The sequence below is a fragment of the Somniosus microcephalus genome, chromosome 18 (genome assembly GCF_052327205.1).
Source record: "Somniosus microcephalus isolate GS21.2 chromosome 18, FLI_Smic_1.0, whole genome shotgun sequence".
Classification (NCBI taxonomy): Eukaryota; Metazoa; Chordata; class Chondrichthyes; order Squaliformes; family Somniosidae; genus Somniosus; species Somniosus microcephalus.
The window spans coordinates 9403048-9430612 of record NC_141004.1 but is presented as its reverse complement, the minus strand read 5'-3'; the positions used below and the strand labels follow the sequence as shown (position 1 = coordinate 9430612).

Genomic DNA, 27565 nt, shown 5'->3' with positions numbered 1-27565 from the left:
CTCGTGTTGTAAAATAGAATGGTGACGGTGTGAAAGCTGCAAATAAGGGTGCGGGGGGGGCAGATCCAATTCCCTCTGCTGCTGGCAGAGAGCAACAGCAGGTTTGAAAGTTCTCTTCGCTTCCCTCAATTTTCAAAGTGCAAAAATGTAAACTCCCAGTGCAAGTACCCCAGACGTGGGCTTGCCTTCCAGCATTGCTAACTCCAGAAACATTGAGAAACTAGACTAATACCTGGAATGGGCGGGTTGTCTCATGAGGAAAGGTGGCACAGGCTAGGCTTGTATCCACCGGAGTTTAGAAGAGTAAGAGGTGACTTGATTCAAACATATAAGATCTTGAGGGGTCTGGACAGGGTGGATGTGGAGCGGATGTTTCCTCTTGTGGAAGAATCTAGAACGAGGGGTCACTGTTTAAAAATAAGGGGTCGCCCATTTAAGACAGAGATGAGGAGAATTTTTTTCTCAGAGGGTCGTGAGTCTTTGGAACTCTTCCTCGGAGGGCGGTGGAAGCTGAGTCTTTGAATATTTTTAGGGCAGTGGTAGATAGATTCTTGATAAGCGAGGGGGGGTGAAAGGTTATCGGGGTAGGCGGGAATGTGGAGTAATCAGATCAGCCATGATCTTATTCAATGGCGGAGCAGGCCCAAGGGGCCGAGTGGCCTACTCCTGCTCCTAATTCGTATGTTCGTAACTGTTCTTCACCGGTGTGCTTTGGAGTAAACTGCCAAATACTGTGTTTTGAATTGTTAGCAATTGTCGTAGAAACCGTGTGGAAATAATCCTGGAGCCACGGTTGTACAACCTATTGATGTGGGATGCCTCAATGAGATGTCGTTGCTGTCGAAGGCTGGAGCTTTTTTACTGTGATTGTCATTAGTGAAGAAATTACTGTTGAGAGGAAGTGGTTTCAATTGAAAAAAAACCCTTGTGTGTCCCAGAACCTTTGCATCTTAAAGGAAACTTCTACCTGATAATTAATCATTGACTATTCCCACGCCCTCCTGGCCTTCCTCCCACAAACTCCTCCAGCCCCACAATCCTCCGAGATCTCTGCGCTCCTCCAGCTCTGGCCTTGTGCATCTCCGGTTTCATTCGTCCCCTCCATTGGTAGCCTTCAGCTGCCTGGGCCCTAAGCTCTGGAATGCCCTCCCTAAACCTCTCTGCACCTCTCTTCCTTTTAAGACTCTCCTTAAAACCGACCCCTCTCCGAGCTTTTGGTTACCTGTCTCCTTATGTGGCTTGGTGCCAACTTTTGTTTCATAACTCTCCCGTGCAGCGCCTTGGGATGTTTTACTACGTTAAAGGCGCTATATAAATGCAAGTTAAGTATAATTGACCTCTTCTAGCCGAGACTGCCTGCCATTCCATTAGAGCAAATAGAAGCTATTGCTCCTGTCTGAGATTCGGGAAGGGCATCTCCATGGACTCCATCTGTTAGCCCCCTTGAGTATTGTGCAATCTCTGCACACTCGTTGATAGCACATGTACTCTTTTCTGTTCCATCACAAGTACAATTTGTTGAAATATTTTTGCCCGCCTTTTACTGTTCATGCCGCCTGGTAGTCATGTACGTATTAAAGCTGGCCATATTACAGCCTTTGACCCCCGAGGGCTAGTCAACAGTTCTTTGCGGTAAGGTTAGGTTGTATTTGCAGTAAATGTGGGCAATAGGATATTTTCAGTAAATCATATTTGAGGAAGCTACAGGAAACTTTGTGCTATCCGGCACTGACGGGACCGAGCTGTTGCCGTCCCATCAAAACTGCCGGACAAACCAGCGCTAATGTTAAAACATGAGCTCCGTACCTAGCAACAAACCCTGTTGCTTAGCAACAGCTTCTAAACAGTCGGCCGTAGCTTGCAAGCGTCTCTGTAGCTAAGCAACAGCTTTAGCTAGACCTTGCAGAGCCTGACTGGTGGGGAAAAAAAGCAACGAAAAGAAAAAAAACTTACTGAACCGACTCCTGAATTTTGCCAGCGGCTCGAGCATTCCGGACAATTAACCTCCGGATAAACCAAAGTTTCCTGTTGTTGGGAATTCCCTTCCCGAACCTCCCTCGCTCTTCCTCTTTTAAGGTGCTCCTTAAAACCTACGCCTTTGACCCAAGTTTTTCGTCACCCCTCCTCATAGATTTCCCTTTTTGGCTCGGAGTCAATTTTTGCCTGATTGTGCTCCCGTGAAGCACCTTGGGATGTTTTCATACGCTAAATGCGTGATATAAATACAAGTTGCAAATGGGGCAGTTCTACAATCTGGTGCTCAGTCCAGAGAAAATGAACCTGACCCCACCTTCTCGGCTAACAACACTTTAAGCTTCCATTGTGTTTCAATACTTTGCTGCTCATGTAGATACAAAGCCCTGTGTTACACAGATGCTTGTGTATTCTTAACTTGTTAAAATATTATAACCTTGCCCATTCACTCCCTTCCTTTCCTGAAGGTATTGACTTATTGCTGCAGTCACCAGCAACCCTCTGTTGCCTAGCTGGCCGTTCATGTGTGAGCTTCAACAGCAAGGGTCAGCAGGCTATTCGACTGCAAGGGCATCACAGCTAGCCCCCTGTCATTTCCTTACCGGGTGTGTGTCTGTCTATCTCTATCAACCCTGGCCAACCAGGGATTGAACCTGGGACCTTTGTGGTCGATACGACTGTTACTCACTGAGCAATGTCCGGTGTCGGTTGTGGCTCAGTGGGTTGCTTCCTCGCCTCTGAGGCAGAAGGTCGTGGGTTCAAGCCCCACTGAAGACCTGAGCTCAGAAATCTAGGCTGACACTCCGTGCAGTGCTAAGAGAGCGCTGCATTGTCTGAGGTGCCATCTTTCGGATGAGACGTTAAACCGAGGTCCCGTCTGCCCTCGGGTGGATGTAAAAGATCCCCAGGGCACTATGTCGAAGAGCAGCCGGGGAGTTCTCCCCGGTGTCCTGGGGCCAATATTTCTCCTCTTAGGCAGTCCCTTGGAACCGAGGATGACTTGCTTCCACATTAAAAATGAGTTCTTGGGTGACTGATGAGTCCAATGCGGGACCTACAGTCTCTGTCACAGGTGGGGCAGACGGTGGTTGAAGGGGCGGGTGGGTGGGGTGCTTGGGTTGACGTGCGCTCCTTGCGCTGCCTGCGCTTGGCTTCCGCTTGCTCCCGGCGAAGAGACTCGTGGTGTTCAGCCCCCTTCCCGGATGCTTCTCCTCCACTTTGTGCGGTCTTGGGCCAGGGATTCCCAGGTGTCGGTGGGGATGTTACACTTTTTCAAGGAGGCTTTGAGGGTGTCCTTGAAGCGTTTCCTCTGCCCACTTGGGGCTCTCTTGCCATGTCGGAGCTCCGAGTAGAGCGCATGCTTTGGGAGTCTCGTATCGGGCATGCGGACGATGTGACCCGTCCATCGGAGCTGATCGAGCGTGGTCAAAGCTTCGATGCTGGGGATGTTGGCCTGAGCAACACTGACGTTGGTGCGCCTATCCTGCCAATGGATTTGCAGGATCTTGCGGAGGCAGCGTTGGTGGTACCTCTCCAGTACTTTGAGGTGCCTATTTATCCCGCAGCCAACGTCACTAAAACAGATTATCTGGTCATTATCACATTGCTGTTTGTGGGAACTTGCTGTGCACAAATCGCTAGTATATTAATTTTATTTACGAAACAATTCAGAAGATAAGACCTTTTAAAATAAAAGCTTGTCTGCAGAAATGCTTGTTACTTTTCTCAAAAGTGGGGAGAGAAGTGACATTAAAAAAGCAGGATAGTTGAAGACTGAACCAGGGTCTGAATTTCTTTTTGCACACTTCCCAATCATAGATTCTTCCTCAAGTCTTCCCTGGTATACGTTAATAAGTATCTGCGGGGCTGGATTCACAGTGACCACCTCACTACTGCAGTCAGGAGCCAAACATTGCACTGGTAAAGGGTGTGTTACGGTTCATCTGTAGCACCTGTATTTTCAGCGAAGGCGATGGCGGTATGTCCTGGGTCCCCTGTTCTCCTGCCACAGTGAAATTAAATCCAAAATCCTTGCAATTCAAATCATGCGCTTCAGTTGTGCATGCTGGTGGTGGTCGGTCACAACACCTGCCAGCAAAAAATGGTTTGTCAAAAGCTGTATAGAAATGCCCGAAGATTTTGCACATCTGCATTCAGATGATTAGTTGATTGAACAGTGTTTCATGATTCTTAAACCAAGCACTTGCATTTATATAGTGCCTCAGGACGTCCCAACTAATGTACTTTTGAAGTGTAGTCACTGTCAACGTGTTCTCTTGTTTTTTGGTGCATGGTCCCTTTAACTGGCTGCACGGCACATTCAAATTTTCACGCGCGCGCGGTTTCTCCCATATAAAAGCCGGTGAGTGGCCTGCGCGGGACTTCCTGACCACTTTAGCGGGGTCGTTGGTCACTATTTGTAATGTAGAAAATGCCACAGCCAATTTTCACACAGACAGCAGAGATAATGAGCAGATAATCTGTTTTAGTGATGTTGATTGAGGGATAAAATTTGGCCCCAGGACACCGGGGAGAACTCCCCTGCTCGTCTTCAAAATAGTGCCGTGGGATCTTTTACTTCCCAGATGGGGCCTCAGTTTAACGTCTGACCCGAAAGGCAGAACCTCCCTCAGCACTGCGCCGGGAGTGTCAGCCTAGATTTATTTTCTTGGTGCTCCAGTCTCTGGAGCGGGACTTGAACCCACGACCTTCTGACTTGGGTGAGAGTGCTGCCCACTGAGCCATGGCTGACACCCAAAGTTTCTCTCCGAAAGGTTGCATCCCTTTACACGCCCACCGATGTTTTTGGAGACTGGCGCCTTGGTCTGCGACAGATTTGCTTGTACTTCTGTTCCGGTTATGAAGAGGCAAAAACTTACCAAACTGTTGTGTGGGTGGAAAGAGGAGATGGGGGTTGCATAGACTGTTGCTTTGCAGATTGCAAGCAGAGCGGTAATTTAAAACTACACAAGTAGTGTTCCGATCAAGTGCAGGAATATTTTGATAAAACACCCAGTTGAGTTTTAGTTTCTCAATGATGTGCAAACTTTTCAAAGTCATGGCTTATGACTAGTAACCTCTTAGAAGAAAGTGATTTTTAAATGGGAGGTTTTAAACTAATTTTGTACATAAAGAATATTGTTCTCCTTAGAGCAGAGAAGTTTAAGGGGAGATTTAATAGAGGTGTTCAAAACGATGAAGGGTAGTGATAGCATAAATAAGGAGAAACTGTTTGCAAAAAAATTTGCAGGAGTACAGGGAAAGTGGACAAATTACAGTTCTTTCAAAGAGCCGGCACGATGGGCCGAACGGCCGCCTCGTGCTGGGTCATTCTATGATTCATTGTGACATTTGCTGGATGTGGTTTTTTTTTTGTACTGTTGGTTGGTTGCTGTGAATTGCAGTCAAGTAATGCAGATCTTCTGCTGGTAACTTGTTGCACCAGTGAGCAAGAGGAAGTTGGGTTCTGCTAGGCGCTGTATTTTTTACCTGAAATGGTAATATTCATGTGCTTCACTGGAAATAGCAGGAAGTTCAGTACGACCAAAAGCGTTAAAGATTACGAGATGCGTTCCAGTGAGCAAAGCTTAGTTAAAATATGCTTATTCCACTTTATAAAAAAAAAAAAAAATTGGTGTCTTTTTTTCACGTTTTCTCGTTCGCTGTCATCCCCTCCCTATTTCCAGGGACCCATATCTCCGTCAGTGCCACTCTAAGCTTGCTGCTTGGAGGTCTGCAGAAGGAGGCTTGTGGTTACAGCTTCCTTATGGCTGGTCGTGTGTTCACAACAATTATTAGCATTTATATATCGCTTTTAATGTAACAAAACTCACCTGTATAGAAGATTAAGTGGTGATATAATTGCGGTGTTTAAGATGATTAAAGGATTTGATAGGGTAGATAGAAAGAAACTCTTTCCTCTAATGGGGGAGAGTCCAGACAACGTGGCATAACCTTAAAATGAGAGCCAGGCTGTTCAGGGCTGATGTCAGGAAGCACTTCTTCACACAAAGGGTAGTGGAAATCTGGAACACTCTCCCCCAGAAAGCTGTTGAGGCTGGGGGTCAATTGGAAATTTCAAAACTGAGATGGATCAATTTTTTTTAGGTAAGGGTTACGGAATCAAGGTGGGGAGATGGAGTTAAGATGCAGATCAGCCGTGATCTAATTCAATGGCGGAACAGGCTCGAGGGGCTGAATGGCCTCCTCCTGTTGCTATCCTCCTAACATGTCCCACCATGCTTCACAGCGGCATATCAGGTAAAAATGGCCACCATACCAAAGGAGATACTAGAGGCGTGATCGGAAGATTGGTCAAAAGGTTGGGTTTTAAGGTGATGGCAGTGGAGAGGTTAGAGCTGCACTCCAGGCAAGTGGAGAGTATTCCATCACACTCTTGACTTGTGCCTTGTAGGTGGCAGAGAGGCTTTGGGGAGTCGGGAGGTGATTCAGTTGCTGCAGAATACCCAGCCTCTGACCTACTCTTGTCATTTATGCGGCTGGTCCGGTTAAGTTTCTGGTCAGTGGTGATCCCCCAGGATGTTGATGGTGGGGGATTCGGCAATGGTAATGCCATTGAACGTCAAGGGGAGGTGGTTAGACTCTTGTTGGTCATTGCCTGGCACTTGTGTGGCGTGAATGTTACCTGCCACTTATCAGCCCAAGCCTGGATGTTGTCCAGGTTTTGCTGCATGTGGGCATGGACTGCTTCATTAACTGAGAAGTTGCGAATGGAACTGAACGCTGTGCAATCAGTGAACATCCTTATGCAGGTCATCAAGGGCTATTCACAGATCCAAGAACCCAAACCTGCTCAAGTCATTTTGAGAACCTTTTATTGGGCTATGGTCACGGTCGCAGAAAATGTAATTTGTCACTTTGGTTGGTGCAGTTTCAGGGCTATAGCGGAAACCTGATTGGAGGGATTCAAACGTGGGATTGAAGGAAAGGGAAGAAAAAAGATGGTGATGGAATGGTAATTTGCAAAGACTATGGGATCATGGGCAATGTTCCCTGTAAGCTGTGCTTTGTTCTGCGCAGCCTGTTTCTTTTAGTGTGCGGTCCCTTTAAATGTCTGCGCAGTATTTACAATGGAAAAGCCGGTGAGCAGCCTGCATAGACCTTTCCCATTGCTGCACGGCCTGCAGATTAAAGGGCACGTTGGTCATGAGTGGGTTTTTTGATCGGGTTGGTTATGGTGGTTTTGTAAAGATGTCATGCATTTTCTTGTGTAGATATTGGGGAAAGTGCACTGCACGCACCCAGTAACAAGTTCTCTCTTACTTCAGCATGAAGTGCATTCCACTGAATTTTTGCCTCGTAATACTTTTTATGAAGAGATTTCTGCACTTCCCAGTAAGTCTGTCACCCTCTTACTACCCTGTTTTATAACTGCTGGTACAGGAAGTCTGGAAGAACCAGTTCTGTGCAGTGACATTAACACTGATGTGGCATAGCATCCTCTTGCTGAATGCCGTGTCACACAAGCAGCAGGTTTGAGTTCTTGGATAGAAATAGGAGCAGGAGTCGGCCATTCGGCCCCTCGAGCCTGCTCCGCCATTCAATGAGATCATGGCTGATCATCCATATTCAGTACCCTGTTCCTGCCTTCTCTCCAGATCCCTTTAGCCTTAAGGAATATATCTAACTCTTTCTTGAATATATTTAATGAATTGGCCTCTACTGCCTTCTGTGGTAGAGAATTCCACAGGTTCACCACTCTCTGGGTGAAGAAATTCCTCCTCATCTCAGTCTTAAATGGCTTACTCCTTATCCTTAGACTGTGACCCCTTGTTCTGGACTCCCCCGCCATCGGGAACATCCTTCCTGCATCTAGTCTGTCCAGTCCTGTTAGAATTTTATAAGTTTCAATGAGATCCCCTCTCATTCTTCTAAACTCCAGCGAATATAAGCCCAATTGACCCAATCTCTCCTCATACGTCATTCCTGCCATCCCAGGTATCAGTCTGGTGAATCTTCGCTGCCCCTCCATGGCAAGAACATCCTTCCTCAGATAAGGCGACCAAAACTGCACACAATACTCAAGGTGTGGTCTCACCAAGGCCCTGTACAACTGCAGCAAGACATCCTTGTTCCTGTACTTGAACCCTGATCTGTGCTGAACAGCGACTGTCACCCTTGACCCTGGGTTTGGGGAGTAGGATATTGACCAGTGCTCCCACTCCTGTCTACTATTCAGTGACCCTAGCTAGAACAGTGGGGTAGAGTTTCCACTTTGGACGCAATTGACAATCCGGGCGCAAACCGCGCCAGTTATGGTTCAAATTTCCACTCAAATTCATTTGCATATCGTGAATGTAAAATCTTTGCAGAACCAGCACAATTGGGCAGTGTAACAGAATGTAATTGTTTAATTTTTGATCCTTGCATTAAAAAATATTCCTTGATGTGTTTGAGTGGTAACCTGGTGCAGTTTTATTAATACAGCTGAAAATGGGTTTATCACAAAAAATAAGCGTTTTTAATGTGTCTAGTCCACCACCTGTGAGTAACCCGATTTTAAATCGCCTTAAATGACTTAAAAAATTATACAGAATCATTCACTAGTTTCATTGGTGTGCACTCGCACTCATAGTATAAATGTTAATATTTAAAAGCTTTAATGTGCCTACAGTTTCCTTTGTGCCAACCCCCCCCCCCCCCCCCCCCCACAGCTTAATCTAAAAAGCCTCCTCGAAGGCCCGCAAATGGGTGCAATTAGCGGAAACTCACCATTGTGAGTAATTCAATCTGGGGCTGTGGGCGGGGCCGACTTCCAACGCGATATTTTTAAACCAGTGCAAAAGATCGCGAAAACTCTATTTGCACTGAACGTAACTGGCGCTTAAAATTCCGCAACCTTTTCTGCTATTTTGGGCGCATTGCGCTGGTAAAACCAACACAAAATAGCGTAAACTTTAGGCTAGTGTGTTTGGTCGCTGGGCGAAGTCAAAGCCAGCCTTGATTCTACTGCCCACTTTCAGACTGCTCGTCAACGCATGCGGTTTGTGCTCTCACAGGACGAAGGGTCACGTGGATGAGGTGATAGAGAGCAACGATATCGCAGCATGAGTGGGGGAGAAAATACCCTCCCTTTGTGCAACATAAACGAGGAATGCCAGTTACTGTCCACTGCCCCATTGATGAGGTGTCTGGGCTGGTCAAATATCAGCCATGCCGGTAGTGAAGGTTAATGTTTGTGGGCCTTGGACTAGTGCATGGGGGCAAAAGAGTCATTCTTGCTGTCACACAATGATTAAACTTGACTTCTATCATGCAGTACCAAAAGCCCAGGGTAACTGCAGAATTGGATACCGCAAAGTCAAAATATTAACTGGTAAAATTGCTGCTATGCACTTTCAACATTACTGTATTGTGCATTTTGCAGAAGGGTTTGGTAAAATACACCAACTGGTAACATAGCTCTGTTCTATTTTAAAAATGACTGGGGTACAGTAGCTGAATGCCTTAACATTCTAGCTTTGTACATGTGGGATTCGAATCGCTCTAGTCTATTTTTAATATAAACTACCCATTTTAGATGTATTAGAATGGTGTCACAATGTTATACTGCAGTGGAACGGGTTGTTGTATTCTGTCGTGTTACTCTAGTGGGACGGGGTTCTTGTGTACTATTGTGTTACTATAGTGGGGCGACGTTCTTCTATTCTGTCGTGTTACACTCTGCAGTGGAGTTGGGTTGTACACCATCATGTTCTCGCTGCAGTAGAGTGGGGTTGTTGTTTGCTGTTGTCTTACTCTCTACAGTGCAAATAATTTTCAGCCTGATAGAAATGGCATAAAAATCAAATGTCTTCTGTAATGTGACCCGTGGCCTTTGTTGCTGGGATTGGTGTGGCTGAGGAATTTTGAGCTGGGATTGTAAAAGTTGAAGGTTTTAATAAATTAGTGTTTTCTTTTAGTTGCCCCACTGTGGAACAACATAAATAAGTCACTTTAAGAGGTAGGGAATACCTAAAACCAAGACAACTTGCGTGGTAGAGGCCTGAGCAGAAACCCTAGACCTGATTCTTCCCCAATACTGTAATGTGTGGGTTTCCCAACTGCTGAAGCGACGAGTGTCCGGCTGTGGGGTTTTTAATCTGAGATTCCCCTTTTGGTAAATTCCAAATTTCTTCCCTGCCGCCCGGAAAAGTATCATAGAATCATAGAAATTTACGGCACAGAAGGAGGCCATTCGGCCCATCGCGTCTGGGCCGGCCGACAAAGAGCCACCCAGCTTAATCCCACTCTCCAGCTCTTGGTCCGTAGCCCTGTCCGTTACGGCACTTCAAGTGCATATCCAAGTACTTTTTAAATGTGATGAGGGTTTCTGCCTTCACCACCCTTTCAGGCAGTGAGTTCCAGACCCTCACCACCCTCGGGGTGAAAAAGTTCTTCTCAACTCCCCTCTAATCCTTCTACCAATTACTTTAAATCTATGCCCCCTGGTTATTGACCCCTCTGCTAAGGGAAATAGGTCCTTCCTATCCACTCTATCTAGGCCCCTCATCATTTTGTTCACCAAGATTTATCGAGCAGCGAACAGAGATCCTGATAGGAAAGGGAAACTCTGAGCACACTTGCCACAGTGAGATCATGAAGGGAGTAATATCCACAGCCCAATACCAAGACGGAGAAAAAAAATAGCAAAATAGATTTTACAAACAGCAGTCTTTGCCAAGCTCGGTGGAAGAAAAGCTTCTGATTTTGCGTTGGGTTTGATTAGATTCTTCAAGGTGACAGTGACATCTTTAATTACAGTCACAGATTGGCACCCCATCCACCACCTTAAACATTCACTCCCTCCACCACCGGCGCACCGTGGCTGCAGTGTGTACCATCTACAAGATGCACAGCAGCAACACGCCAAGGCTTCTTCAGCAGCACCTCCCAAACCCGGGACGTCTACTGCCTAGAAGGACAAGGGCAGCCGGTGCATGGGAACACCATCACCTCCAAGTTCCCCTCCAAGTCTCTCACCATCCTGACTTGCAAATATATCGCAATTCATTCATTGTCACTGGATCTAAATCCTGGAACTCCCTCCCTAGTAGCACTGTGGGAGTACCTTCACCACACGGACTGCAGTAGTTCAAGAAGGCGGCGCTCCACCACCTTCTCGTGGGCAATAAATGCTGGTGTTGCCAGTGACGCCCGCATCCCATGAATTAATTTTTTAAAAAGGCAGTAGATTGGTTTCCATACTCCTACTCCGGCACTGGGGCTTGTTCTGTTCAGAAGCTGGTCAGTCCGACAAGAATCACGATGCCGTTTGAAATATCAGCACTTGTGTTGAAAGACGTGTAGGATTGGTGTTCTGTTGCTCATATGCACTCTTTTTATTCCGCCCCCTATTTCTCTCGCTCTCCTCCAGGTGCTAGCTCTTGCAGGGCACCTGGCATGTTCTCCAGCAATACCCTCACCTAAGGGATCATTCTTCATGAGCTAGGCAGCTTTGACGGGATATTTAGCGCTGGAGACATCGCAGATGAGCGCATTCCTATTTTGCCCAGTGTCCACATGTGACTTTCCAGCATTGGATCTAGATCAGGAATAGGAATCCCAGCTGTTCCCTTTGGTCACTTACCCTACCTGCCCCGTCTGCTATCCATGTGCTTGCCATAGCTCAGTGGTCGTGCTTTTGACCTGAGTCAGCAGAGCATAGGTTCAAGTCCCACTCCAGAGACTCGAGCACAAAATCTAGTGCAGTGCTGATGGGGTGCTGCACTGTCGGAGGTGCCGTCTTTCGGGTGAGAAGTTTAAGCAGAGGCCGCATCTGCCCCCTCGGGCGGATGTAAAAGGTCCCATGGCACTATTTCGAAGAAGTGCAGGTGAGTTCTCCCGATGTCCTGGCCAATATTTATCCCTTAACCAACATCACAAAAAAGATGACCTGATCTTAATTACATTGCTGTTTGTGGGACCTTGCTGTGCGCTAATTGACACATCCTACATTACAAGTGACTACACTTCAAAAGTATTTAATTGGCTATGAAGCACTTTGGGGTGTCCTGAGGTCACGAAAGGCGCTATATAAATGTAAGACTTTTTACCCATTAGGTCATCTAGGAGTGAGTGCACAATTGTGAGAGGTTCGTCATTGTATCAATAAGCCTACAACAAGCTCGAACTCTCCAACCATCAGATTAACTTGCAGGCTCAGGAGCTTAAGGCTGCGGAAAATCATGTCATGTCAGGACAGGATGAGGAACTGTTGAGCGCGAAGCTCAGTGAATACTCGGTTGTCTGCAAGCAGTTTATAATCGGCTTGTGCATGAAACTTCCTGTGTGGGAGTAGAGTGCAGGGTGTGTGCAGTGGAATGTGGCACCGTTGCTGATTTCAGTCTCCTCACTTGACATGAACCTAAGTCCCGGCTGCTTTCTTCCCCCCGCCGCCCCCGTGAACAAAACGCTGCCTCCACACTATCTTTTCATCGGAAGACACGGTCTTTGGGTGAGGTTGCCTTCCACAGAGAACCTGACCGTTATGAAACCCGCCATTTGGGGAAGCAGAAGTGCAGCTGTCAGGGGAAACCTGCTGTGGAATCTAGTTCAGCATTTTAAGTATTGCAGTTGTGCAAATTGTGGGTAGTGTACTGCAGTGGTTAAATTATTGGACTAGTAATCCAGAGGCCTGGACTAATAATCCAGAGAATGGACTTCACATTGCACCATGGCAGATTGAGAATTTGCATTCAATTTATGGTTTTAAAAAAAAATCTGTAAATAAAAGCTGGTCTGGGTAAAAGTGACCATGGAGCTATCGGCTTGTCGTAAAAACCCAACTGGTTCCCGAATGTCCTTTTTAAGGGCAAGAAACATAGAAACCTAGAAGATAGGAGCAGGCCCCTCGAGCCTGCTCTGCCATTCAATGTGATCATGGCTGATCATCCAAATTCAGTACCCTGTCCCTGCCTTTTCCCCATATCCCTTGATCCCTTTAGCCTCAAGAAATATATCCAACTCTTTCTTGAATATATTTAATGAACTGGCCTCCACCGCCCTCTGTGGCAGAGAATTCCACAGGTTCACCACTCTCTGGGTGAAGAAATTCCTCCTCATTTCAGTCCTAAATGGCTTACCCCTTATCCTTAGACTATGACCCCTGGTTCTGGACTCCCCGGCCATCAGAAACATCCTTCCTGCATCTAGTCTGTCCAGACCTGACAGAATTTTATAGGTTTCGGTGAGATCCCCTCTCAGTCTTCTAAACTCCAGTGAGTATAAGCCCAATCTCGACAATCTCTCCTCATACGTCATTCCTGCCATCCCAGGTATCAGCCTGGTGAATCTTCGCTGCACTCCCTCCATGGCAAGAACGTCCTTCCTCAGGTAAGGTGACCAAAACTGCACACAGTACTCAAGGTGTGGTCTCACCAAGGCCCTGGACAACTGTAGCAAGACATCCTTGTTCCTGTACTCGAACCCTCTTGCTACGAAGGCCAACATACCATTTGCCTTCTTAACCGCCTGCTGCACCTGCATGCTTACCTTCAGCGACTGGTGCACAAGGACACCCAGGTCTCTCTGCACTTCCCCTTCTCCCAATCTATTGCCATTCAAATAATAATCTGCCTTCCTGTTTTTGCCACCAAAGTGGATAACCTCACATTTATCCACATTATAGTGCATTTGCCATGTTTCTGCCCAATCACCCAACCTGTCCAAATCGTACTGGAGTTTCCCGACATCCTCCTCGCAGCTTACCCTCCCGCCCAGCTTTGTGTCGTCTGCAAATTTGGAGATATTACATCCAATTCCCTCGTCCAGATCATTAATATATATTGTGAACAGCTGGGGTCCTAGGACACCGATCCTTGCGGTACCCCACTAGTCACTGCCTGCCACTCGGAAAATGACCCGTTTATTCCAACTCTTTGCTTTCTGTCCGCCAACCAGTTCTCTATCCAAGTCAATACCTTGTCCCCAATCCCATGTGCCTTAATTTTGCACGCTAATCTCTTATGCGGGACCTTATCGAAAGCCTTCTGAAAGTCCAAATACACCACATCCACTGGTTCTCCCTTATCTATTTTACCAGTTACATCCTCAAAATTCCAGTAGATTAGTCAAGCATGATTTACCTTTTGTAAATCCATGTTGACTTTGTCCGATCCAGTCACTACTTTCCCGGTCACCCTTCCCCGGTCTGGGCCTACATGTGTCTCCAGTCCCACACTAACATGATTGTCTCGCTAGGCCACTTCGGAGGGGAGGGGCAGTTAAGAGTCAGTCATGTTGGTGTGAAACCGTCATCAGAAGGCGGCCCACCACCACCTTCTTGGGGATGGGCAATAAATGGCAAAAACGCCCGCATCCCGAGAATGATAAAAAAAAAAAATTTTTAAAGTTGTACTTGAAGTTGTCTTCCCGAAGTTCCCCGTCGCTAAGCACCATTTTCGGATTTGAAAGTGCACAGGTAGCCAATGTTCCTGCTAACTTTTTTTGGGGGGGTGCGCGGCCCATTCAAATTATCGCGCATGCGTGTTTTTTTTTTCCATTTAAAAGCCAGCGAGCGGCCAGCATGGGACCTCCAGACCGGGGGGGGGTGGGGGTGGTGGCCTAGATACTGTGGAAATATTTAACTTGTAGTTTTCTACTTATTCTGCCTTTTGATAGGGTTCCTTTCCTACTGGTTCCACCTCTGCTTTGGATTGCTGTCCAGTGATCCCCTAGTACACATTGTGCGCGCGTGCGAATGAGGGGTTGGAGTCAAACTCCATTGTGATGCCGCCTTCAATAATTGAATGGCCTATTTAAGTTTTTACTTTAAAGATGGCCACTCGGGCAAAGTATTGGAGGATTGTCAGTGCCCCAGTGTGATTTGATCCTTAAAGGAGATTCAAGGTGAAAGATGGGGATGGGGCGGGCAAGAGACTCACAGTGATCCTGACAAAAGCTTACATTTGTCCTAAGCTTCTCATGTCTGAAAACCACATAATGGCTGCAGCTTTCAGCTTCTGAGCTTGCCCAACCCATGGATAATGTTTTCCCCCTATTCCATGGACAGAGAACTCCAGCCAATGCCCGTCGTCGTCAGTTGACCTCTGTAGCTGCCTATTCGAATCTGGTCGGATGTTGACCATCTAAAGTTCCATTTCATCTGGCTCCAATTATTTTAACAAGTTGATGTATTATGAGGAGGAGTATTTTTCATGAGGCAAGTGGTTTAAGAGATTATTAATTTGGCTGCCAGAGGTTCTGGCCTGTAATTGAGGAGTTCTTGCTTTCTGCTCCATGGGTGGGGGGGGAAATACATTCTTTTTCTTTGGGAATCCAAGACTTTAAATCCTGGCTATAGTCCACTTGAAACGATGACTGCTGTCTTGAGCTGAGCTTCCTTAGTTTGTTATCAGGTTGCCTGATTGATGATAAACCCTTTTTGTTTGAAGTAGAGTTGGGGGGGCGTGGGGAAATACAACCTATTGGTCAGTACACCGAGCAACATGGAGTGAATCTGTGAGCATCAAAACGACGGCACCTCCGACAGTGCAGCGCTGGAATGTCAGCCTAGCTTATGTGCTCAAGTCTCGGAGTGAGACTCGAGCCTACAGCCTTTGGACTCTGGTGCGAGTGCCTACCAACTGAGCCAAGCTGGCACTAAATCTGAACAATACATTTTGTACCTCTGATCATCTCCATATTCTCTTCCTCTTCGAAGAGGAGAAGCAGGGGAGTTCTCCCCAGTGTCCTGGGGCCAATATTTATCCCTCAATCAACATCACTAAAACAGATTATCTGGTCATTATCACTGCTGTTTGTGGGAGCTTGCTGTGTGCAAATTGTCTGCCGCATTTCCTACATTACAAGTGGCTACACTGCAAAAGTACTTCATTGGCTGTAAAGCGCTTTGGGATGTCCAGTGGTCGTGAAAGGCGCTATAGAAATGCAAGTCTTTTGTTCCGATGGTGACAACTTAGAAGCAGAAACCCTTGCTGTTTGACTGTGTGCCCTTCATCAGACTGAAGGCAAAGAGCAAAAGCTCTTTTACACACTTGTCTCTCTTATACACACTGACTGCTCTGTGTACTTGCTGCGCTTTCAGTTATAGCAGCATTTGCCATTTTTCCTCTTTAGAAACCCTTGCCCATTAATTTTCTCCTTCCCCAGCCCATAGTCCGCGAGATCGCCTCAGCTCAAATTAACTGACTCAATTCAGGACCTTTAGTCCTGTTTGCTACGTATGACCGCGGATACATTCTCTAGCTAATTGAGAGTGGAAATGACCCAGAACACACTTCCTAGATCCATTTTGAAACACTGCACCTTCTAATCACACTTCCCTAATGGCGTGTCACAGACCTCTTATGCCATAGTTTTCAGGCTGAGATCTGCAAGGTCGTCAGATTTTGGTTTCGTGCTGTGACCAGTGTCTTGGATTCTGTATATTTTTCTGTACTTGTTAATTTACCAGCACGTTAGCCTACCAAACAGGGTACATTTCCAAAGTAATTAATTGGTTGTAAAGTGCTTTGGGGTGTTCTAGGGATGTGAAAGACACTGCTGCAGCTGTGATCAGCCTGGCCCTGATGCCCTCCATGAGGCCACTTACTGTCTAGGCTCCTGCAGGGAGGATAATCACAGGACGGGGAGGCCGGTTTGTAATTGTATCCTAACGAGCAGAGTCAGCATCTGAGATGACATGACAGAAGAATTAGGAGCAGGAGTCGGCCCTACAGCCCCCTCGAGCCTGCTCCGCCATTCAATATGATCATGGCTGATCTTCGACCTCAACTCCACTTTCCTGCCTGATCTCCATATCCCTCGATTTCCCCTAGAGACCAAAAATCTATCGATCTCAGCCTTAAATATACTCAACAATTCAGCATCCACAGCCCTTTAGGGTTGAGAATTCCAAAGATTCACAACCCTCTGAGTGAAGAAATTCCTCCTCATCTCAGTCTTAAATGGCCGACCCCTTATCCTGAGACTGTGCCCCCTAGTTCTAGACACTCCAACCAGGGGGAAACAACCTCTCAGCATCTACCCTGTCAATCCCCCTCAGAATCTTACATGTTTCAATGAGATCACCTCTCATTCTTCTAAACTCCAGAGAGTATCGGCCCATTCTACTCAATCTCTCATCATAGGACAGCCCTCTCATCCCAGGAATCAATCTAGTGAACCTTCGCTGTACCCCCTCTAAGGCAGGTATATCGTCCCTCTGATGAGACCAAAACTATGCACAATACTCATGATGTAGGATTGTATCCTGGGACTCCTGCTTAGTGGTAACTTGATGCGCTTGGAGAAAGAGTGCTGGGGCAGAAGGCCCTCAATGTGGCCCGAAACCGCTTTCTGAGCTGGCTGATCTGCCCTGCTTGCTGTCATCTTGTGTATTGTGGGAAAAGCCCAGCATCACTAAACATGTGAGTTTCTGTTTTGATTCTAGGTGCACATAGCCACCAACTTCATCATGCATGCACCGCCAGGGGAGTTCAATGAAGTATTTAACGGTGAGTGAATGAAAGTGGCCAGCTTTTTCCTGACCTCGGTGACTTCCGAATTGCTGATTGTGATTGTAAGGCCACCGTATGTTCTATGTCATTGCGAAGTATTATCATAACTCTTCCGCTGGCCTCGTGCTGAAGGGTTGTTTCGGTTTATACCGTGCAACCTGGAAATAATGTTCCCACTAATGTTTACGTACTTCAACCTGCAGATACTCTCGGTTATTGGTGCTACAATTTATGATTAATTAGGGAGCAGTGAGCCCTCTAAGTCTCCAGGCCAATGAAGACAAATAGGATTCCATAGGATATACAGCACAGCAACAGGCCATTCGGCCCAACCAGTCCTTGCTGGCGTTTATGCTCCATTCGAGCCTCCTCCCGTCTTTCCTCCTCTCAATCTATCAGCGTAACCCTCTATTCCCTTCTCCCTCATGTGCTTATCTAGCTTCCCCTTAAATGCATCTATACTATTCTCTTCAACCACTCCCTGTGGTAGCGAGTTCCACATTCTCACCACTCTCTGGGTAAAGAAGTTTCTTCTGAATTCCCTATTGGATTTCTTGGTGACTATCTTATATTGATGGCCTCTAGTTCTGCTCTTCCCCACAAGTGGAAACATTCTCTCTGTATCCACTCTGTCAAAACCTTTCATAATTTTAAAGACCTCTATTAAGTCACCCCTCAGCTGCCTTTTTTCAAGAGAAAAGAGACCCAGCCTGTTCATCCTTTCCTGATGGGTATAACCTCACATTTCTGGTATATCCATGTAAATCTTTTTTGCACCCAGTGCCTCCATATCCTTTTTATAATATGGTGACCAGAATGAGAAATAGGCCTGAGTTGCTTGGATTTCCAGGGCTCGGGTTGTATATAGTCCATGGGCTATGGTTTGAACCACCCTAACTGCACCAGTAAATATAATAATAATTCAACTTTATTGTCATTGTACAAGTACATGAACAATGAAATGTGATCTTGCAAGCTCCCATGAGTCCAGTACAAATAACATTAACATTAAACGTAAATAGCACCGTCCTGGGAGAAGCAAAGCCGCTGCGTCTGTGCGCGCCGCCATTCCATTTCCACCATTCCTCCTGTCCGACAATCTTCAGCCCAACGCCCGGGCCTACTCACCAGCCGCTCCTCCTCGGGGCTCCTTCCGTGACCTTCTGCACCTGGTCTTCCCTGATAGCCACCCCTCCAGGTACTAACCTAACCTGGCCTGGCTCTGCTTAGCTTCCAAGCCTTGCCAGTGACCCTGTCCCTAGTCCCAGGAACAGGTCCCAAGATTAATCCGTGGTCTGCACTGAGTTAGCGGATCTTACTCGGGGCAGCAGTAATGGCCCGGACTAGGATGTTGCTAAATGAGCACTTTATTTAATAAAATGTCTTGCTATAAAAAAAATTACAAATGACTGACTAATCATCTTTCCTATATGATTTAAGCTGCTTTTATATTGGTCTTTTAATTCAGAGTCCAGGAGCTGCATTCACGCTGTTAAATCCTGTCTCTCTCCCCCTCACCTCAATCACAGATTAGGACATCTTAGAATCATAGAATGATACAGCACAGAAGAAGGCCATTCAGCCCATCCTGCCTGTGTTGGCTCTTTGGTAGAGCTATCCAATTAATCCCACTCCCCCAGCTCTTTCCCTATAGCCCTGTGTGTGTGTGTTTGTATAATATATTCCCTTCAAGTATTTATCCAATTCACTTTTGATGTTACGATTGAATCATCAAGCCCTCCTCTCCTCTGCCAAAACTGCTCACGACTCCAGGATCATCCTGGAATGCAAAGATACCCCTTTCTCCCCCCCCCTCCTCCCCCCCCGGCGGCATTTCTCCACTACGAATTGTCTCCTTAAACCCCTCTCCCTGCCCCTTCCCTCCTCCCCGCCAACAACAAGCGCGAGGAGCTCATGAACTTCTGTCACTAAGATTGAGACCAGCTGCCTTTGCGTCCCTCCTGCCCGAGCCCTGAACTCTCGTCTTTCACTAGTGTCTCTCCTATCTCCCCTCACACCCTCTGAGCTCATCTTGTCCATGAGACCCACCTGTTCTCTTGATCCTATTCCAGTAAACGGCTGACCACCCCACTTCCCTTCTTGGCCCCCATGCTAGCTGATATTGTAAATGGTTCCCTCTCCTCAGGTGCTGTTCCCCTCACTTTCAAATCCGCCGTCATCACCGCCCTTCTCCAAAAAAAAAAAAAAAAAAAAAAAAAAAAACCTCTGGCCTGACCTTGTAAACTACCACTCCATCTCCAACCTAACATCTGTTCCCTCCCAAATCTATTTGTACCTCCTCAGTCAGGTTTCTGCCCTGCCGTTGACACTGAAATGGCCCTAATCGAAGTCACAAATGACATCCCTTGCAACTGTGACCGTAGTGCATAATCCCTCATCATCCTTCTCGGCCTGTCTGCAGCCTTTGACACAGTTGTATACGCCATCCTCCTCCAAAGATTCTGAGAGGGCCTGGTGGGGTAGATGCTGAGAGGCTGCTTTCCCTTGGCTCAAGAGTCTAGAACCAGAGGTCACAGTCTCAGAATAAGGGGTCAGCCATTTCGGACTGAGATGAGGAATTTCTTCACTCAGAGGGTTGTGAATTCTCTCGCTATTTGGACAGTAAAGGAATCGAGGCATGTGGAGTTAAGGTCAATGATCAGCCATGATCTTATTGGATGACTGAGAAGGCTCGAGGGGCCGAATGGCCTACTCCTCCTATTTGTTGCATTCTTATGTAATGACCTTCCTCCATTGTCCAGCTGAGTGGGATTGGCCTTGCCTGGTTCCACTCTTGTCTATCCAGTCATAGACAAAGGTTCATTTATTTCCTGTGACACTGTAGTACGAATGAGCTTAAATCCAGTAGAAAATCTAGTAATTAGCTGCTCAGCTGGAATTCTGTGCTATTCGATGCACTTACCCTCAGTCAAGTTGTCTTGAGGGCAATTGAATTAGCCAACCAAAGCTAATTGGTGATAAAGTTGGTGTATATTAACTTCATGTGGAAAAAGCTGAAGAATCTGATGCATACAATATTTGATATGTACAAAACTATAGCTGAAATTAAAAACAAATGCAGGAAATGCACAACACCTCAGTCAGCATCTGAAAGGGAAGGGTTGTTCGTACAACGTTTGCTTAGCTTGGTCAGTCAGGAGTTGTGGATTCAAGCCCCACTCCAGAACTTCGGTGGAGCACTGAGGGAGGGCTGCATTATCGGTGGTGCCGTCTTTTCAGGTGAGGCATCAAACCGAGGCCCTGATCTGCCATCTCGGGCTAATGTAAAGATCCCATGGCGCTGTTCGAGGGGAGCTCTCCCAGTGTTCTGGCCAATGTTCCCCTCTTGATCAACAACACCAAAAACCGCTTATTCATTCACTTGCTGTTTGTGGGGCCTTGCTTCCCACATTATCTGTGGTGCTTGCCTACAAAGTGACTGCACTTCAAAAGTAATCTGTTGGCTATGAAGACCTTTGGGAAATTTCCTGAGGATGCGATGAGACTCTAGTGTCTCCTCCTGTAAACTTAGTCACTTAACTTGCTTCATTCTAATTTTAATTGTGCTTAAAAGGGCTTCTGTACAATTTTAATACAATTAGTTTTTAAAAAAAATACTGGATAATTATTTTGGGCAGAAACTGCTTATTACTGTATCAGGAGTAAATTGCACATAAATACTTTCTTTCTTTATAGACTGTGAACTTCCTTTTATAATCTGAACTTGTGCTTTACTGGTGATCTAATAACTATTCAGAGGTTGAGCCAGCATTGTTGATTATTTTAACATGTTACCAAGAGTCTTTGTGCAGCAATCTTGCTGTGAATCTGGCAATGTTCAGTTGGCAGATCCTCTGTTCAGACACCCCGTGAGTTGTTTGGGCAGCGATGTTTAACAATGATAGGAAACGTTTGATCTGTTCCAATTTTTTCTGCAGTTTTCAAGCAAGCTGCTGCGAGCCCAGGATTCCTAAGATGGTGTCACCAGAGTCCGCTCCTGTTGGTTCAAGTCATTTTTGGCACTTAAAAAAAAAACTAGTAATTTGAATTAAACAACTTTAAATTAATGGGTGCTAACTGTACTGTACGATTTGTGAATTAATTATGCAGTCATCAATAAATCTTTATTTTTGAGTAACTTTATTTTCTCCAATTACAGGTTTGAATGATCGGCTGTTCTGATTTTGTAAAATGTTCTTGATTTCCAGATGTGCGTGTACTAATGAATAATGACGGTCTTCTCAAGGAAGCAACTGTTCAGTAAGTCTCCTTTTTAAGCTCACAAGATGCTTTTTCATGTTGAGTGAATTGTACCCGTCAAGGTGTGAGATAGTATTTGTGTTCTTTACACCCACTCTCCTCAACATCGAGTACCCTTGGGGTTAGATGTTGGGTCGGCACCTCCAGATCAGGCACATGCAGGATAGAGACCACTTTACATTGCCCCAGCCTCGAGTATTCCTACTGCACCAGTGTGACATTTCCGTTTACCTCCCCAGCAGGTCTCATTCTGCAGGTTGGAGGAGCATTTGTCAGAGTGCTAATTTGAGTAGTAGTATTCTGTGGACGTGTGGCCACTTGAAACTGATTTGAAAATGCTTCAGAATATTTTTGCTGAGGAGCCTTTCAATTAGAGTCTGGGCTGGGTGTGAACTTTGCTTTAAGGGGTGAAAGAGTGGCTTAAATCACTGCTCTATCTGTTGTTCAAGAACAATGTTTTTAATTCTGTTGCTGATTTGGAGGTCTAGATAGGTGATGTGCTGGAGACACATTTCAAGCCGGATAATTGTGAAATCCTGACATCTTTACTCAGGATTCACTGTGTCACCGTCATCGGTTTGAGTCAATGTTGAACAGTTGAACCCTGTTGATCAGTTAAGATTTGGGACTTGTGATTGAGAAACTAAGGTCCAATCAAAATCTTCCAACAAGAAACTTAAAGGCAAAAGTGAGCAATGCAGGACACGTCAGTCGGCATCTGAAAGAGAGATGACATTTTAAGTGGGACCTTCTTTCTCTTTAAAATGCTGATGAACGTTGTGTATTTCCAGCATTTTCTGACTTTATCTCAAATTCCCACTATTTATGTTTAAATTTCTATTTATATTTAGGGAACTAGAGACCTGGGGGGGCGGGGGTGTGTTTGGACTGAGTTCGATCGCAGTACAAATTATGGGAGGGAGATGTTTTTTAATGTTAAAACATTCAAGTAAAAATACCATAATTTTTATTTTGACATGAATTGTTTTCTTTTCAAACTCTTTTCCCCTGGGACACATCTGTGTTGAGGCAGTCATGATCAAACTGTAGAGAGTTCTGGTCAGACCACACCTAGAGTACTGTGTCCAGCTCTGGTCACTGACACAAGCGAGACATTCAAGCATCGAAGCAGTGCAGAGAAGAGTCATAATGTTGATCCCTTGTGTTGGAGATCTCAAGTTCCAATGAAAAACTGGAGAAACTTGGGCTGTCTGAGAGGTGACCCGTAAAGGTATACAAGATCGGAAAAGGTTAATCTAGAAAGTTACATTAAACTGCAAGGGCATTGAAACCAGGAACAGGAGTAGGCTTTCAGCCCCTCGAGCCTGTTCCGCCATTCAATTAGATCATGGCTGAGCTGTATTTTAACTCCATTTACCTGCCTTTGTTCCATATCTTTTGGTACCCTCACCCAACAAAAATCTATCAATCTGTCTTGCAAATCTCAATTGACCCAGCATCCACAGCATTTGGGGAAGCGGAGTTCCAGATTTCCACTTCCCCTTTGCCTAGGAATAAACTCTTCCTGATGTCACTCCTATATAGCCTGGCTCTAATTTTAAGATAATGCCCTCTTGTTCTGGATTCCCCCACCAGACGAAATAGTTTCTCTGTAACTGCCCTACCAAATCCTTTTTATCATTTTTAAAAACCTCAATTAGATCACCCCTCAACCTTCTGAACTTGAGCCAACTTTCTACAACCTGTCCCCCATTAGCCCTTTAAGCCCTGGTATTCTGGTAAATCTCTGCTGTTCTCCTTCCATGGCCAATATCTCTTCCAAAGGTTGGTGCCCAGCACAGTACTCCAGGTGGGGTCTGACTAAGACTCTGTGAAACTGAAGCATCTCTTCCTCACTTTTGAATTCCAATCTTGAGATATAGGTCAACATTCCATTAGCAGTTTTGATTGCTTTTTGTACCTGTGCACTAGCTTTGTGATTTGTCTACACTGACATCTAAATCCCACTGCTCCTCGTCTCTCACCATTAAGAAAATATTTCGATTTGTCTTTCTCAAATCCAAAATGGATTACCTCACACTTTCCCACATTGAACTCTATCTGCCATAGATTTGCCCACTCACTTAGCCTGTGTTCCTTTGCAACTTCCTCCTCCCATCCACACTTGGTGTTCTCTGCAAAACTTGCATATGCAGCTCTCTCTTCCTTCATCCAAATCATCAATGTATATAATGAAAAGCTGAGGCCCCAGTACAGACCCCTGGGGAACACGACTTGTCACACCCTGCAAATTAGAGAGCGAATCCTACTCTCTCTCCACCCTCCCAACCAATTTCAAACCCATGTCACAAGGTTACCTCCAATTCCAAGCACCCTCATTTTTGCTAAAATTCTGTTGTGCGGCTCCTTATCAAATGCCTTCTTGAAGTCGCTATAGAGAACATCCGTAGACACTCTCCCTGTCCACCATGCTAGTGACCTCCTCAATCCATGCTGATTCTTTTTGATCAGTTGATTTGTCCAAGTGCTCAGTCACTCGCTCTGATGATAGAATCCAATAACTTCCCCACAATTGATGTTAAATTGACAGGATGTAGTTTCCTCATTTCTCTCTCCCCCTGCCCCCCCCCCCCCTTTTTTAAATAATGGAGTGATATGTGCATTTTTCCTATCCAATCCACAGTCTAGAAAGTTTGGAAAATTATGACTAATGTATCTGCAATTTCCTAACCTTTTAATACCCTGGGGTGAAGCACGCCAGCCATGGAGATTTGTCTATCTGGTGTCCCATTATTTTCTCCATTACTATTTTTTTTTTTTTTAATTGTATTATTTCCACTAAGCTGCTCCCCATAACTGTCTGAGGTGCCGTTTTTCAGATGAGACGTTAAACCGAGGCCCCGTCTGCCCCCTCAGTTGGTCGTAAAAGATCCCACGGCATTATTTAGAAGAGGAGCAGGGGGAGTTCTCCCTGGTGTCCTGGGGCCAATATTTATCTCTCAACCAACATCACAAACCGATTATCTGGTCAATATCACATTGCTGTTTGTGGGAGCTTGCTGTGCGCAAATTGGCAGCCGCGTTTCCTACATTACAACAGTGACTACACTCCAAAAAAAAAAAAAGTACTTAATTGGCTCGAAAGTGCTTTGAGATGTCCCGAGGTCGTGAAAGGTGCTATATAAATGCAAGTCTTTTCTTTCTTTTATTTCTTGACTTCTTAATAGGTTCCCTTCTGCTGCTGGTATTTTGTCCTCTTCCTCCACTGTGAAATAGGTACAAAGATTTCATTTAACAAGTCTGCCATTTCCTTCATTAAAGTCTTGCCTGCATCTGTCTTTAATGAGCCCACATTCCCCTTTACCACTCTGTCTCTTAATATATTAATGTTTTCTGTTAGCTTTGATATCCCTTGCATGTTTTTTAATCTTTTTTTGAACCTCATTTTCTTTATATCCCTTTGTTGCTTTTTATAGCTCTCCCAGTTTGCTGGATTTCCAGCTTTTCTTTTAGCTTGATACTACTGTCTCTTGCCTCATTTGTTGACCATGATTGCTTAACTACACAAGTGGCGCCTGTACCTTTATGGGGTACGTACTGGTCTTGTATTGCACCAAGAATAGGGGCCTCATCAATGTCCCCTCTAATTTTTTCCCTCCTGCGCGGGCCCTTTAAATTTGCAGCGCAGCCGAGCATGCGCGGGGTATCTCTCCGCGTCTCCAGCTGGTGAGCGGCCTGCACGGGACCGCCCGATCGCTGCGCAGCCATGCGCCTTAGGCGGAACATTGGGCCTCGTGTTTAGGCTAAGTTAGAACTGATGGGAAGCTTTTCACAGAGTGATCGATACATGGAATGGATCCCCAGGTAAGAGTAATGGAGGGGTAAAATGTTGGAAACATTTAAGAAACAAATAGGTGCTGTGGTGGAGGGCTGGCGTGAAGGTCATTCTGGACAGATGAACTGATGGTCTGTGATTACATTGAAACGGTACTGCCCTGGAGTTACTTCCAGTAGTGCTGTGCACCATCGTGACCGTCTGGCCCCACATCAATTCCACTGATTACAATATTGATTCTCTTTCCTTCCCCCCCATTGTTTTAAGCTGCTGTTTCTCGCCTCTGATCTTTGAAATACAGGAAACCTTTATTATTACCATTGGTGCTCAAATCTTTCATTTGTAATTTAAGATTCTGTAATGAGTTATATTTTAACGGAATACTTTTGGGCATTAGCCTTGAGTATATTTATTTTTTTAAATACACCCGGGTTTGTTTTAACCCAGAAGGAAAACTGAGCGTATGATGACTAACTGCTCATGAGATCGGTCACTTCAAACCATTTCTAAGGTAGAGCTGACACAACGTAATAGTCTGTGCTCTGACTTGCCATATTCTTGGGAATAGTGTACCGAAACCAATAGGTGCTGCTATGTTATACTTAATTTTTCCAAGAGGTGGAACACAGACTGTGTGCGGTTGAAAAGTATCAGCAGTTGTGGATGGAATCCTCTTTTAAAGTTCTACTTTAAGAACAAAAGAATTAGGAGCTGGAGTAGGCCATATGGGCCCTTGAGCCTGCTCCACCATTCAATAAGATCATGGCTGATCTACCTCAACTCCACCTACCTGCACTACCCCCATATCCCTCGAGTCCCTTGGTATCCAATAATCTGTCACTGCCTTGAATATCTTCTCTCTTAGGCAGTCCCTCGGAACCGAGGATGACTTGCTTCCACATTAAAAATGAGTTCGCAGGTGACTGATGAGTCCAATGCGGGACCTGCAGTCTCTGTCACAGGTGGGGCAGACGGTGGTTGAAGGGGCAGGTGGGTGTGGGGTGCTTGGGTTGACGTGCGCTGCCTGCGCTTGGCTTCCGCTTGCTCCCGGCGAAGAGACTCGGTGTTCGGCGCCTTCCCGGATGCTTCTCCTCCACTTTGTGCGGTCTTGGGCCAGGGATTCCCAGGTGACAGTGGGGATGTTACACTTTTTCAAGGAGGCTTTGAGGGTGTCCTTGAAGTGTTTCCTCAGCCCGACTGAGCATCCACAGCCCTCTGGGGTAGAGAATTCCAAAGATTCACAACCCTTTGAGTGAAGACATTTCTTCTCATCTCAGTCCTAAATGGCTGACCCTTTATTCTGAGACTATGCCCCCTAATTCTTGAATCCCCAGCCAGGGGAAACAGCCCCCCTGCATCTACTTTGATGTGTATAGAAGAGCCGTGAACAGTCAGCATGGCTTGATGTCTGGGAGATTGCTCTATTGCTTTGATTTGAGAGCGCGTTATTGTGGCTCAGTGAACAATCTTGCAAACTAAGGAGCTAGCTGTTCTGAATCCAGCATTCACCGTTTTCAATTTACAAGTCAGTTTCCGCCTTGAAGTCAGACCTCGGTTGATTGGACTAGAGTGCACAGGTTTAAATCAACCCCTATTTTTGAAGTCATACACTGTCCTGGTTGTATAATACTTCAACAAAACATAACAATTTGGGAAGCAGAGATGTACAGTTGGTTGCAACATAGGAGTTTCTCTGCAGTACACGCAGAGGACCTGGGAAATGAAAAATTGAGGCGCTACAGCACCACCACAGGCTGGCTGATGTAATTACAATGTGGCACGTTTACATGGGCAGGTTGCATTATAAGTATGGACATAAGAATTTAGATAATGTCAGCTGTGGCTCAGTGGATCGCACCCTCGCCTCTGAGTCAGAAGGTTGTGGGTTTACACCCCACTCCAGAGACTTGAGCACAAAGATCTAGGCTGACACTCCCAGTGCAGTTTTGAGGGAGTGCCGCACTGTCGGAGGTGCCGTCTTTCGGATGAGACATTAAACCGAGGCCTCGTCTGCTCTCAGGTGGACGTAAAAGATCCCGCGGCACTATTTTGAAGAATGGGAGAAGAGTTCTCC

At 45.9% G+C, this 27565-nt stretch overlaps 1 protein-coding gene across 2 annotated transcripts in view; it reads left to right on the top strand.

Moving 5' to 3' along the window:
• capza1b (capping actin protein of muscle Z-line subunit alpha 1b) overlaps window positions 1–27565 on the top strand; it is a 50550-nt gene that overhangs the window by 6546 nt on the left and 16439 nt on the right. The window contains exons 2-3 of one of the 2 annotated variants that reach the window (XM_086011028.1): window positions 17369–17432; window positions 21644–21695. In XM_086011028.1, the coding sequence (XP_085867154.1) occupies window positions 17369–17432; window positions 21644–21695 (116 nt within the window). The remainder of the gene's footprint in view (window positions 1–17368; window positions 17433–21643; window positions 21696–27565) is intronic. The other variant, XM_086011029.1, reaches the window with a different exon arrangement.